Raw genomic sequence first — 12,568 nt, forward strand, 5'->3', positions numbered from 1 at the left:
ACAAGAAGATCACAGCATCATGGGATATAATTCAAGTTGGAAGAGATAGCATCCAAGGGTCATACAGACTAAACTAGAATTCAAAGCAGAATCAGCTGTAAGACTAGACATGGTCTACCTGGTGTCGTACCTAGCTGGTCTTGAAAGTCTCGAGGACAAAGACTGCATAATACATCTAGGCAACCTGATCCTCTATATGGCTACCCTGAAAGACAAAACGTTCCTGTGGGGACAGAAATGTCCCTCATTTCAATTTTTGCCCATTCTCTCTCATCCTCCTTTTCTACATACTGTGAAAAAAATCTGTCTTCTTCACAACCTCATATATACATGCAGGTTAATATTAGGTCCTCCCCAAAGCTCTTTTCTCCAGTTGAAGGCCATTGGCCTCAGTCCTTCCTCTAAGCTCCAGATCCTGCCCACCCTGTTGGCCTTCCACTAAAATCACACCAATTTGCTGATAACTTTCTTGTACTGGGACAAATCTGGATACATTATTCCAGATTTGGCCTAGAAAGTGCTAGGTAGAGGAAGATAATCTTTTTCCTCAACCTATTGGCTATGCTTAATATAGTCCAAAATGCTCTTCTCACAGTCAGCCTACCGCTTATCTCAAGGTCCTACAGGCTACACAGTTTTAAGCTGTTGTTCCTCTCCAGGTGCAGCACTTTGCATTTGTGCATTTAAAAGTAGTTCTTAAGAGCTCAACTTTTGATGATAGAGCTATAGATATTTTCTGAACTATAATTTGAATTCCAGAACTCATCTTTAAAACTTGTGCTGTATCACAGCTAGGATTTAAAGGCTGCTTTAGCACTCGTAGTGCTTTTACATTAGTCAGATCTTAGATGACTTAGTGGGTTCTTCAACATAAGAACCATGTTGATTGAAGCAAAGGCTAAAAAGACCATTAATACCTTGGGAAGTAGCAGGAAATAGGATTTGAAGATTGGATTTTTCTGCCACTACTAGGACCAGGCATTGAGCAGATATGCTTAAGCTATATATATATATATATAGCTTATATACCAGTATATACATATATACCAGTGAAATCTAGGTTTAAAGGACCAACAAACCAGCAGAGATGGAAGTACTGAGAAAGCATTCAAGAGAAAAAAAGGGTACTTGCAATGATCAGCGAATATGAAATGTACAATAGATGACAAACACAAATTAACTGGTAGATTCAAAAACCTCTCATTAGAGGTTTTAAATTCTGTTTTACTACTGTACATACCCTAGGAATGGAAGATGTTGCACTGCAAGAGGAAAAAATATTACTTAAACTGAAAAATTGGAAGAATAAAACTAGAGAGGCAGGAAAGAGTGGAGCTGTGAAGAAGTATTTGCTTCTCTGGGTGCAGACAGAACTGAAAATACAGAGCATACTTCCACTAACAAGCCTGTATTGCCACGAAACAAGAAATGGATGAATTCTTTAAGACACTGTCAGAACGAAGAGATCTTTGGTATTGAATGGATGAATGTGAGTAGTAATAGCTCACCTGTCCTAACATATACGATATTTAAACACGTACTTTTCGACTGGATACTGGATTTATTATTAATACATTTTAGCAAAAACACCTTAGCAAAAAAAAAAAAAAAAAAAAAAAAAGTTTCTGAAAACTAGATATTTTGTTCTGACAAAGGCTATTACAATTAGTAAAATGTGAAAAACATCTTCAAAGGGTTTGTAAAGCATTGATCATACATTTAAAAATGCTCACCTTCCAGTGCATATTTCTGGGCATTTTTACTGACAGCTAATAGAGAGAGTAATGCATTTGCAGCAACTTCTTTCAGCACATCCTTTGAAGATTTCCTTTCACAAACCTACAAATAAAGCAATTTCATTATCACACTGAAAAAGTAATCATGCTGAAAGTATTACTCATATTGTAAATACGCTGCCATAGTCTATCTTCTCATTCTGATAGTTCATCACTATATTCACACCTATTTGCTCCTAAAGCCTACTCATCTTTCTTTTTTCCTTACACGCTACCTTCCCAAAGCCTAGCTTAATAATCTCAGCCTTCCACAGACCATTCCTAATACTTAGGCGTACTATCACTGTCAACTTACTGACATACTTCCAGTGCAATGTCACTTTCCTTCAATAGAATGAAGAAGCACTACATACCAGTGAAATTCTTAAGAATAAAAATATCAACACAGGTAAATTTTACATACTCTTCCAGTGAGAGTAAAATAGCAGTTTGTCTTACTTTTGTGTTCCTGATTTTTGTTTTTGTGGGCATGCAGTATTTCTAATAAGAAGGCTGCATGCTTTGTAGTTTCAAAATAATATTTGAAGTCATATAACAAGATAGAGGAAAGGACTGAGAGCTGTCTGTGAGTAATGTATTATCTGCTAGAGAATTTTATCTGTCTAGCAATTTTCTCCTCAGATAAGTTTCCAAAGTAACTGAAAAATGGTATTTAGTGTAAACAGAATACAAGAAAGTTGGTTTCTACACTGGTTTATGGTGAAATAAAAGCTTATTTTTAAAGTTATTCTAAAACTTTGGTATCCAAATTAGAGCTTAGTACTTCCAACAGAAATCTCATAAATATTTAGCCATATGACTGCCTAAATTTGACACAGTTATGAATATCACATATACCGTCTTTTGTCAGATTCAATCCTTTAGTTAATAATTGTTTCACATTTTTAATTTTTTAATATGCAATAAAATATCAATATTTGTTCAAGGGTTATCATTTATCAAAGAGTTCAATGGAATGAGAACTAAAAAGTCGAGAGATGAAGACTAGTAAGCTAATAACTTGGCAAAGATATTGATGACAACTTTAATTAATGATACATACAACTGCCAGTAGATTAAAGCACCAAAGCAGAGACATGGGAGGTTTTTGATCTAACCATTCAAAATCTTTTAGCTGACTAAATTTCTACTTGTGTGTACATATATAAATATATTTATATACGTATAAATCTATCAAAATAAATATACATGAACTATAAATAAAATGTACATATACATATAATTAATTTAATATAATTTAATTAATAATTAAAACAAAAATGAAACAAAATAAGAAAATCCACCATAGTTCCTTGTCAGTCTCCTTAGTATTTTCCTTTAATTAAAATATTTTGTGGACACTTAGTACTTATTAAATAAGCAAAGTTAGTTGTACTACATCTGTACTATTTATTTGTAAGTTTCCATTTCATTTACTTCAAAATTTTACCTAAATTTAAAAAAATTTAAAAGCTAGTAGAAGGTTATTCTTGAAGCACATCAATAGCTGTACATAGAATTTTAAAGCCTTCAACCATTATTTTAATTTATTAGTAATATTGTATTGAAATGAGAATGGTCACTTTCAATACTTTTTATGAATTATGACAAATAAGTTTAAGATGTCTCATAAATCCTCAGCAGATCTAACTATGTTAGTCTAAGCCAACTGCATGTTATTTGGAGGGGAGTTCACATAATTCATAAACATTTCAAATTTTGTATCAAGAAATAATAAGGTCCTAAACTTGAGATTTTATGTACCAATTATGGTTTTCTTATAGCATTTATTTCTGAGCTTGAAAATGCACAAAGAAGTGCTAAAGTTTATATACACAAAAGCACCAACACTTTTCAAAGACAGTAGGGTATTTATTAAAGTGGTTGTATGGAATTACACATATCAATTTACCACCTCTAACATTCACACTTGCAGATATATGAAAGCACATGCCATTACATAACATCCATTTTCTAGACTTCATATAGTTAGGATGTTAAATGGAGATGAGTGATAGCTTAAAAATTCCTATTCACATCTTCCTTTGTGTTAGTTATTTAAGTTCTTCTCTAAGAGAAAGACCATATGTACATTTTCTGACATTTTAATGGCTTATTTTACACTATATGACCTCCTCTTTCAACTGCATCACAATAACTATCATGGGAAAACAAAAGAATGAATAGATGTAACTGAATCTGCACTTTGCTCTTCAGAAAATTGAAGCTGCTTTTTTTTTTTTTTTTTTTTTTTTTTTTTTAAATTACATCAGATATATCATTTCTAAGTACTATAAAGCTTCAGGAAGCACAGGTTATCTTTTGAGCTCTCCTTTGAGTTAATTTGACAAGAATTCAAGAACCACAGAAAGAGAGATAAAACAATACTAACACAACAATATAACAATATTTTGTTCCTACCATTCAACATGCACTGATACATACTCAAAACATATTATTTTACATATCAAAATAGGACTAAATGTGACTGTAAAAATTACTATAAAACAGTGACTGCAGAACAACAGAAATTGTAAACTACATCATATGTAGTTGAACTGTACACACAGTACAGTACAACACAACAGTAGTTGTAACTGAAACCTGCATCTTGTAGACAAACACTACAAAACAAACAAAACCAAAGAAGCAAACAAAACCCCACAAAAATAAAAAAGAAAGCATTACTAAATTGAAGTGTTTCATTTGCAGCCAACTTTTTTAGTATGCTTACTCATGGATCAATATTATTATTATAATGAAAAACTGCACAAAATATAAAAATGGACAGTGAATATGTAGACAAAAGAACTGTTATGTAGCGAAAGGTAAATTAGACAAATTTCTTGCATAACTTGTTTTATTGCTAAGAAATGGATGATATTTTAACAATGTAAATAAATGAAGGAGATAAAGATTATTTCAGACAGAGCAAGGATGTATAAATTCAAATTATGAAATTACTGAAGGAAAGACAGAACATTCAGAGTGAGTCTCAAGAAAAACATCTTACCACCAATATATAAACTTGCTAGTAGATTCAATGAAAATATGCTACCTGGTCAATTTAAAACTAGTTTGGAAAATACACTAATAAGAAGTATATTAAAGAACAATAACACTGCTCTTAGAGTGGCAGAGAATTAACTGAAGGAGTTAATGGTCCATTCTGATTTACAAAATCATCTTATTAAGAACAATGATTCTTCAATGATTTTACAATGAGGAGAATTACAACCTGAGCCACAAAATCTCATAACATATTTGAAAAATGAAGAAAAAAGACCGTATCAGAATTTGGCCAAAGATACTCTGACATCTTTCCTACAAAAGATCTTATCCCATGCTTTTGCAGAACAGTAATATCCATGCAAAGAACGTCTCAGGAGCTACTGCTTCAAATTTTTTTTCCAACTTATTTAATGAATTTCAAAATTCATTAATAAATTCAGTTCTAGATGTCTCAGATGAAAGGTGCCTTGGTTCATTATTAGAAACATTTTTTTTTTTAGGCAACAACATTCTTTTTTTTAAACAAAGTACAGAAAAGCACACAATGAAATTTTAAATACCTGAATAATTAATTCAGTAAGTTGAATCACTGATGCCTGACATTCTTCAGAGTGATCTAAAAGAAAGCTAACAGTTGGATCCTGACATATGCTCTGTTTATCTTGCAGTTGTCTTCTTCCTTCTTCATTCAAAAGGACAGAAAGGAACTGTAAACTAGCTGTATATAAAGCTGGATGAGTGGCTGACAGATGAATACAATCGCAAATTGTATCTGAAAGGTGAAATCATAAGCTTGAGTGACACTCATACCTTGGTGTCTCTAAATATATTAGAGAAGCATGGTGATAAATACAAGTAATTCACAAAGGAACAATTAAAAAAATTAAAAAAAAAAAAAAGATAATACTTGTCTCCCCCTTGACAAACCACCTGCATAATAATCTTGAATTGCTGTAACTCTTATCTCACTCTAGAGCTTTCAGTTTCCTTTTGAGTAAGATAAGCAACAATATCTTTAAAAGGAAAAAAATGGATCATTTCAATCTCAATTTGAAAGTGATGCATTTGTTTACAATTTAGAGCTAGAACTACTGTCCAATATACAAAATCAAGAGAAAAATTCAGTCAAGCTCCCCAGGTACAACTATGCTTGTAATTTTGTATATGATATTGGAAATTACTTAGAAGGTAACCTGGTATGCCTCCCTCTTCCATTTATAAATTTATTTTATTTGCTACCAGGTTGAACCCATTCAGAAAGAGTTATTACCAATTACTGCTGTACAATGACTTGCAAGAGCTGTTGCCACAAATGGAAAAACTATTTGGCTACTGTTCCAAATCAATGTAGTTAGAAGGTTGAAGAAATCTACCCAGGTTTCATGAAGTACAGATATTAACTCAGAATCTGCAAAGAGAATACAGAAAAATCGATGAATATAGAAAAATCTATTTATACATACACACAAATCTGGATAGCTGGGCCTGGAAACAACTGCTACCAAATGAAGCCACTACTCAAATAAAGAGCTGCCTCTGTATGACTTTATTGGAAACAAAGCTCTTCATTACCTAGCCCATCTTTAGAGCGAATGGAGAGAATTGTGAAGGCATTTCTTAAGAGAGGTTTCAATGGTTCCTGAATTACAAGCTGAGAGTCCACCAGTAAACATGACTTCAGAAGCCTGGACACAGATGATAAGTATTGAAGTAACAATAATACCTGTTAAATATTTTCAAAGGATAAGAAATGAAGTCATATATTTGCATTTTTCACATTTTTAAAAATATATTAACTTAATAGATTCATAACTTTTTGAATGAATACATATCACTTCTTCCTAATGCTCTGAGCATCCACCTTCAAACTTATTTTAATAAGTTAAATTTGAGACAATAGTAGTTCCACTGGCAATAACCCTTATACCCTGCATACCATAGTGAGTTGAGAACTATTCAGGTGTTCACAGGACTAGAACCAAAGTAAAGCTGCCAGATATATCACGTAAAATACCTGTGTCACTAACTGCATCTGGCTCGTACTTCAGTATTGTACAAAGAAAATCTATTACATGTTTACTGTAATTACAATGTGTTCAAAAAAAAATTAGTATTCAGTTGTTTGATGGTTCTAAATACAGTTCTAATACAGAAATTAATTTTTCAGTGTTAAGCATAGTGCACTATCTTCACTTAAACTTTTTCAAAAGCACAAAGATTCATACAAATGAAACATGTCTGGCATATGTTAATAAATATAGATAGAAAACATAATATTTTAATAATTAAAAAAAATAAGTACTTCTCTAACCTGAGCTTTTACGTGTTCTGTATGACATGGATTACCCAATGGAGCTTTCAGTTCCAAGATATATCTCTCAACCAGATTAGCACTCACAAGACTAAAACAAAATAAAATTGGTTAGAAATACACTAAAATAATTAAACATTCTACTAAATTACCATTCTATATCTGAATATTAAAAATAGATCATCATAATTTAACTATAGTCTCTAAATTTTTTTTTAAACAAATCTAATGTAATAGCAACTATAGTAGCATTCAACAGTTTCATAATTGCTAGACTAATGTGAATTCCAATGGTCATTATCATATTCTTTATATTTGATTGCTTATTTTCTTTTCTATGTAAGAATAAACAGCTCTGTAATACTGTAAATTGTATTCAAATATGATTTTTTTAATCATTAATTGCAGTATGAAGAGCAACTGCAAAAGCTCTTCAAAGCCTTAAAAAAAAAAAACACAATTTTCATTCTCCACTTCATGATTTTTAAAACAGTTTACAGATGAAAGAATTTGTTATGATGTGAGTGGAAACATGCAATATAATCTGAAAACCATTTTGAAGATGTTCCTTCTTTAAAAACAAACAAACAGACTCCAAACAAACAAACAAGAAAACCCACTAAAGTCTCTGATCTAATACTTCACAAATCTGGCACACATTACTCACTCTTTAACTGCAACAAGCCTTGGCTCACCCTCAAAATATAGCTAGCAATTAATACTAGAAAATTATAAAACGAATCAAACTGATCTGCAATTCTGAAGAGCTGAACATCACATACTGAAGTGTTAAATAACCAAAAAAAAAAAAACCTCCTCTCCCTCTCAACAACTAAATTACCACTGAGACCGTACACAGTATACAAAGCAGTTCATTAGAAGGTAAACACCATATATGGTATCATTAACTAATGCTATAGAAAATAATATATATATCTCTGTATATTCAAAAATGCCAATACACATTGGTGAACATTTCAGAAGGAAAAAGAGATCAATGTTTTTAACTACTAAGAAATACGGGTAGATCCCCTTTCAAACTTTTCACCTCTGTTACTATAACTTGTCTGTAATTCATCAGCTATTGATTTCATACCCGCTGAGAGCTGTTAGCAATTCTTGTTGAAGGGCAATTCCAGTATCTTTTGGTGCAACAATCAGCAGATTGTGCAGAAGGCTGCAAACAGCTGACAAAAGTGCAGGTGTGACTACAGCACACTGTTTAGACATTACAGCAGACATAGGAGAATCATGTTGACTTGGAGATGCTGTTGTGGTAGTATCACTTCGACCTAGCATATGTTTAATTAAAAACAAACAAACAAACAAACAAACATATAAAATGTACAAAAGATGAATTAAAGCAGTCCCACAAAACAACATGATTTCTACTTTAAATAAAATGTCTGAATATACTTAAAATATATATACATAAAGTGGTATATTCTGGAGCAAGGGAGGAAAAAAAAAAGAAAGACAAAACAAATCAAATATGGAAAAGCGTTATTTAAAATAGCTCTGAAATGTTCTATGGGCACCAGTAATCATTAAATATAAATGGTAAATTTATAAGGATATAAATTTTGCTTTCAATTCTTTCCTAAACAAAAACCATTTATATCTATATAAAGATATGAATGTAGATCTACATATCGTCTACCTAAGTTTATATACATTGTATACATTTTATCAGTCTACATATAAATTAAATTACATCTATAATCGTACAAAGCTTTTTGTGTATGTGCATACGTATACAACTGCTTCACCGATAGGGAATGTTTTGAAAGGGTGATTGGATGACAGGAATGAGTTACACTTCAAGCAGTATCAACCATTTCTACTTCTGTCAAATCCATCTCCTTTTACAGGGAGTCTTTCAAACTTGTTTTCTGAAATAACCATTGGAAGCATCAATGGTGAGTGTTCCACTAATACATACACTTTATACCCAAGTACAAATACTGGAATATTAGCAGGCCAAGCAGTAATTACTATGCATACAAACTCAAAGTTTGACTTACCTTGTGCCATAAGCCGATTAATTGCAGTTTCAGGAATGAAACTAGTTGAATTTGCTGGGACTGTCGCCTGAAGCTCAGTAACATTCCCTGGTACTGGTGATGCAGACAGAATCTAGAAAGTCATAAAAAGAATATTAGTTAATTCCAGCTTTCATAGAGGAGACTCCTATTTACATTTGGCTTAAATTAAAAAATAAAATAAAATAAAATAAAATTATATATTATTATTATTTTATAATTTATATACATTATTATATATTAATTAATATAATTATTATATAATTATTATAATATATAATATAAGAATAAAACTTAAAGTATCGGTTAGAATATTCTTTAACTATGGAAAAGTCAGAACCAGATCAATTGACAAAATATAAAAGATGGAGCAGGAAAAAAGGAACTCAATTATTCTCTTCCTACTCATTGTATTCTTGCAGCTAGCTAGGTCATGCTTTCCAGGCTTTGATTTTCTCAGGAGCACATTCAGCTACCTCAATTCTCCACACCGTATTTTCTCTTCTTTTGAGAAGGTTTAATCCCACTGTCCCGCTAACCATCAATGCCAGATGTTGCCAGGCTTGCATGGGGCTTTGAGCAATCTGAGCTAGTGGATGGTGTTCCCATTGTTGGAAGAGGGGTTGGAGCTAGATGATGTTTAAAGTCTCTTCCAATAGAAACTGTCCTATGGTTCTACACGCACAACTTTACTCGAGACTAAAATCTATGCATGAACAGAAATCTGGAGGTGGCAAGATTTGTAAGTGAGATTTGGGGTGTGTGTCTAAAGTCAAGAACATTCATACCTAAGATATCTGGGGTCACAGAGTCACTAAGATATGCCTAACAGGGTACTTTTGTGTTGCTAAAAAGCAGTACCAAATTGCACCAACTAATTCAAATTCAAACTTTGTTTAGATATATAACTAAAACGCATATTTGACATTTGAAATAAATTATTTAAAGTTTAACACTTGTTGACATAAATAGTTATTAAAATCATTTATACAAGAGTAAATCACTCCATCTGGACACATGACAAATTCTGCACTTATTTAGTACTACAATTCCAAGCATTCTAATAATTGACAAAAGGCGTTAATCTTTCTCAAGTAACAAACTCCAAATACAACCTCCACATCTGCAACAAGTAAGAAATTATTACTATGTTGAGAGTCATCTTAAAGATATTATTATGAATTCATTTAAGTACGTTCATATGCTAATAAATAATATCATTTAAATAGGACAATAAATTATGTTTGTTGCAAAAATACCTAAAGATTTTTGGCAAATAAATAAAAAATAGGGTATTAGATATGTAAGGAAAAAAAGTCAATGAAAGTTTTATCTGGTTAGAAAAACATTATATTCTTGCAGTAATATGACATTTATTTCTAATTGCTTCATACTGAGATATGGGTTAAAAAACTAATCTTTTCGCTATCTTAACGGAATACATACAGTAATACAACAAAGTTACTTCCACAATGTTACGTATTCCAGGAAATAAAAGATAACCACTTCCATACATCACCTTTGATAAGGATCAGCTGGAGGTCTAGGACATTATGTCCACAAAAGGATATTGACTATTGCCACCATATTCTTTCTGGGAGCAATGAAGTGTTCTGCTGCTTAATAGCAAAACAGATATTCCAAGGGAGTTCAATGGGATAAAAAAAAAAGTTGTGTGATGGGGAGACAATTACTGTAGACTAGAACAATTAGAAAAGAATACGAAACTCATCACAATGAAAACAAGAGAAATGGTTTTACTGTTTATCTACTAGATATGAATAAAAGGTATTTTTTTAAAACTAGTAAACAGTCCTTCTGGTGTTTAATAGACTTCCAATGCTTAATTTTTTTTTCAAAGATTTAAATTGCCTAGCTGTAGAACAATTTGGTAAGCATAGAACCTGAAAATAAAATACACATTATTTATAAAATAGGACAAAGATTTCACAGGTAAGAATGACCATGACTTCGTTATTTGGGAAGTGTTTATAGATCCTTAACCTGAACCTTAGCTTTATTTTTAAAATAACTGTTCATTCTGCTAAGCAGTCCTGGACAAAGAACAGCCCTACTGTATTTACATTATGATTAATGTTTAAGTAGTAAATTCCATAAGAGACAAAACATGGTTATTTTCCTAAAACAGCAACACTCAGTACAGTTTACAGCAAAATAAATTGGACAAAAACATGAAATTCACTGAGATCTTAAATACAAAATATATACAGCATTTATCAGTCAGAGTATAAGTAATTCAGCTCTCCTGCTGTCTTTTATGTGACCTTGAATCATTGATTTCATTCCCACATTGCCATTCTTCATTCTATAAATCATGTATAATCGTACTGATAGCCTCTCAAGACCTCTAACAGACTACTTTATATGGTAAAGTAAAAAAGAAAAGAATAATTTCTTCTATGAATATATCTGTTTTTTAATTTTCTAATTTTTAGTTTTTGTAAATCTAGAGAAAAAATAGAGGTGGCGAAAAATGACGAAACCTAAGAGTAACTTACATACTATTTTCACTTAAAATCACATGAAAAGTCTTTGGCAGCAGATAGTTCAAGTAAAGCACAGATTACATGAAATCTGAAAAAACTGAAAACTAACACTGTCTTTTTGTTATATGTTAAAACTGATTTCAAATACATTAGAAAAAGAATCCAGCTGTGTTTATTATCAATTTACAGAATTAAATGAAAATCATCATTTTGACTTCCAGAAAGATGTTCAGGATGTGACTAATAGAAGCAAAAAGGAATTGCATCTTCCTAGGTTGGTGTTTATGCAATGAATGGATGTAGAAATTAACTAGAAAAATTAAAAAAAAATAAATCAGGAAAGTTTCCACACTTTCAAAACAATTTACAAACATAAGTATTTTTACCTGCAACTCTCAATTACTTGTGGCTGTTATCATCAAATCAGTATCATACAGAAAAATATTTTTCCTTCAGTAAGACCTGCAGACTTCTTTTTGTCTGCTACGGTGAAAGTATGCCACCTAGTGTACTTTAAATGACTACATTCCTGTATCTTTAAACTTTTGTTAATGACTTCATAAAAGTATTTATTTTCCTCGTACATCAAAATCGAAAACTTTGAGCCAACCAGTAGGAAGGTAAAATGTGAAGATAATTTATAACAGGAATAAACTGTAACTGTCTGATTGCAAGTAAAGTGAGAGTTTTTGTTTCTGTAACTGTCTGATTGCAAGTAAAGAGAGAGAAACAACTAATTTCCAAATTTTACTAGACACTTAAATACAGTTTGTATTTAGCCTCAATTCCCTTCTTATGCCTTTCCCCTCTTAGTTAAAACCAGTATTGGAATATCAGATCTTTGTATTTCTAATTCCAGCTTGGTAATTTACCAACTATCATGTGAAGCTATCATATGTGCTTTTTTAAAGCCAAAAAACA

The 12,568-nt window shown here is 31.6% G+C and overlaps 1 protein-coding gene across 3 annotated transcripts in view; it reads right to left on the minus strand.

The window, feature by feature from the left end:
* Positions 1–12,568, minus strand: part of RTTN (rotatin) — a 76,243-nt gene that overhangs the window by 12,288 nt on the left and 51,387 nt on the right. For all 3 annotated transcript variants that reach the window (XM_042808838.1, XM_042808837.1, XM_042808836.1), the window contains 7 exons: positions 9,123–9,234; positions 8,195–8,390; positions 7,099–7,189; positions 6,360–6,510; positions 6,058–6,195; positions 5,348–5,559; positions 1,734–1,839 (listed from right to left, as the gene is read on the minus strand). In XM_042808838.1, coding sequence (XP_042664772.1) covers positions 1,734–1,839; positions 5,348–5,559; positions 6,058–6,195; positions 6,360–6,510; positions 7,099–7,189; positions 8,195–8,390; positions 9,123–9,234 — 1,006 coding nt within the window. The remainder of the gene's footprint in view (positions 1–1,733; positions 1,840–5,347; positions 5,560–6,057; positions 6,196–6,359; positions 6,511–7,098; positions 7,190–8,194; positions 8,391–9,122; positions 9,235–12,568) is intronic.

The sequence above is a fragment of the Centrocercus urophasianus genome, unplaced genomic scaffold, assembly GCF_019232065.1.
Source record: "Centrocercus urophasianus isolate 14NV4802_14NV808 unplaced genomic scaffold, USGS_Curo_1.0 seq_11, whole genome shotgun sequence".
Lineage (NCBI taxonomy): Eukaryota > Metazoa > Chordata > Aves > Galliformes > Phasianidae > Centrocercus > Centrocercus urophasianus.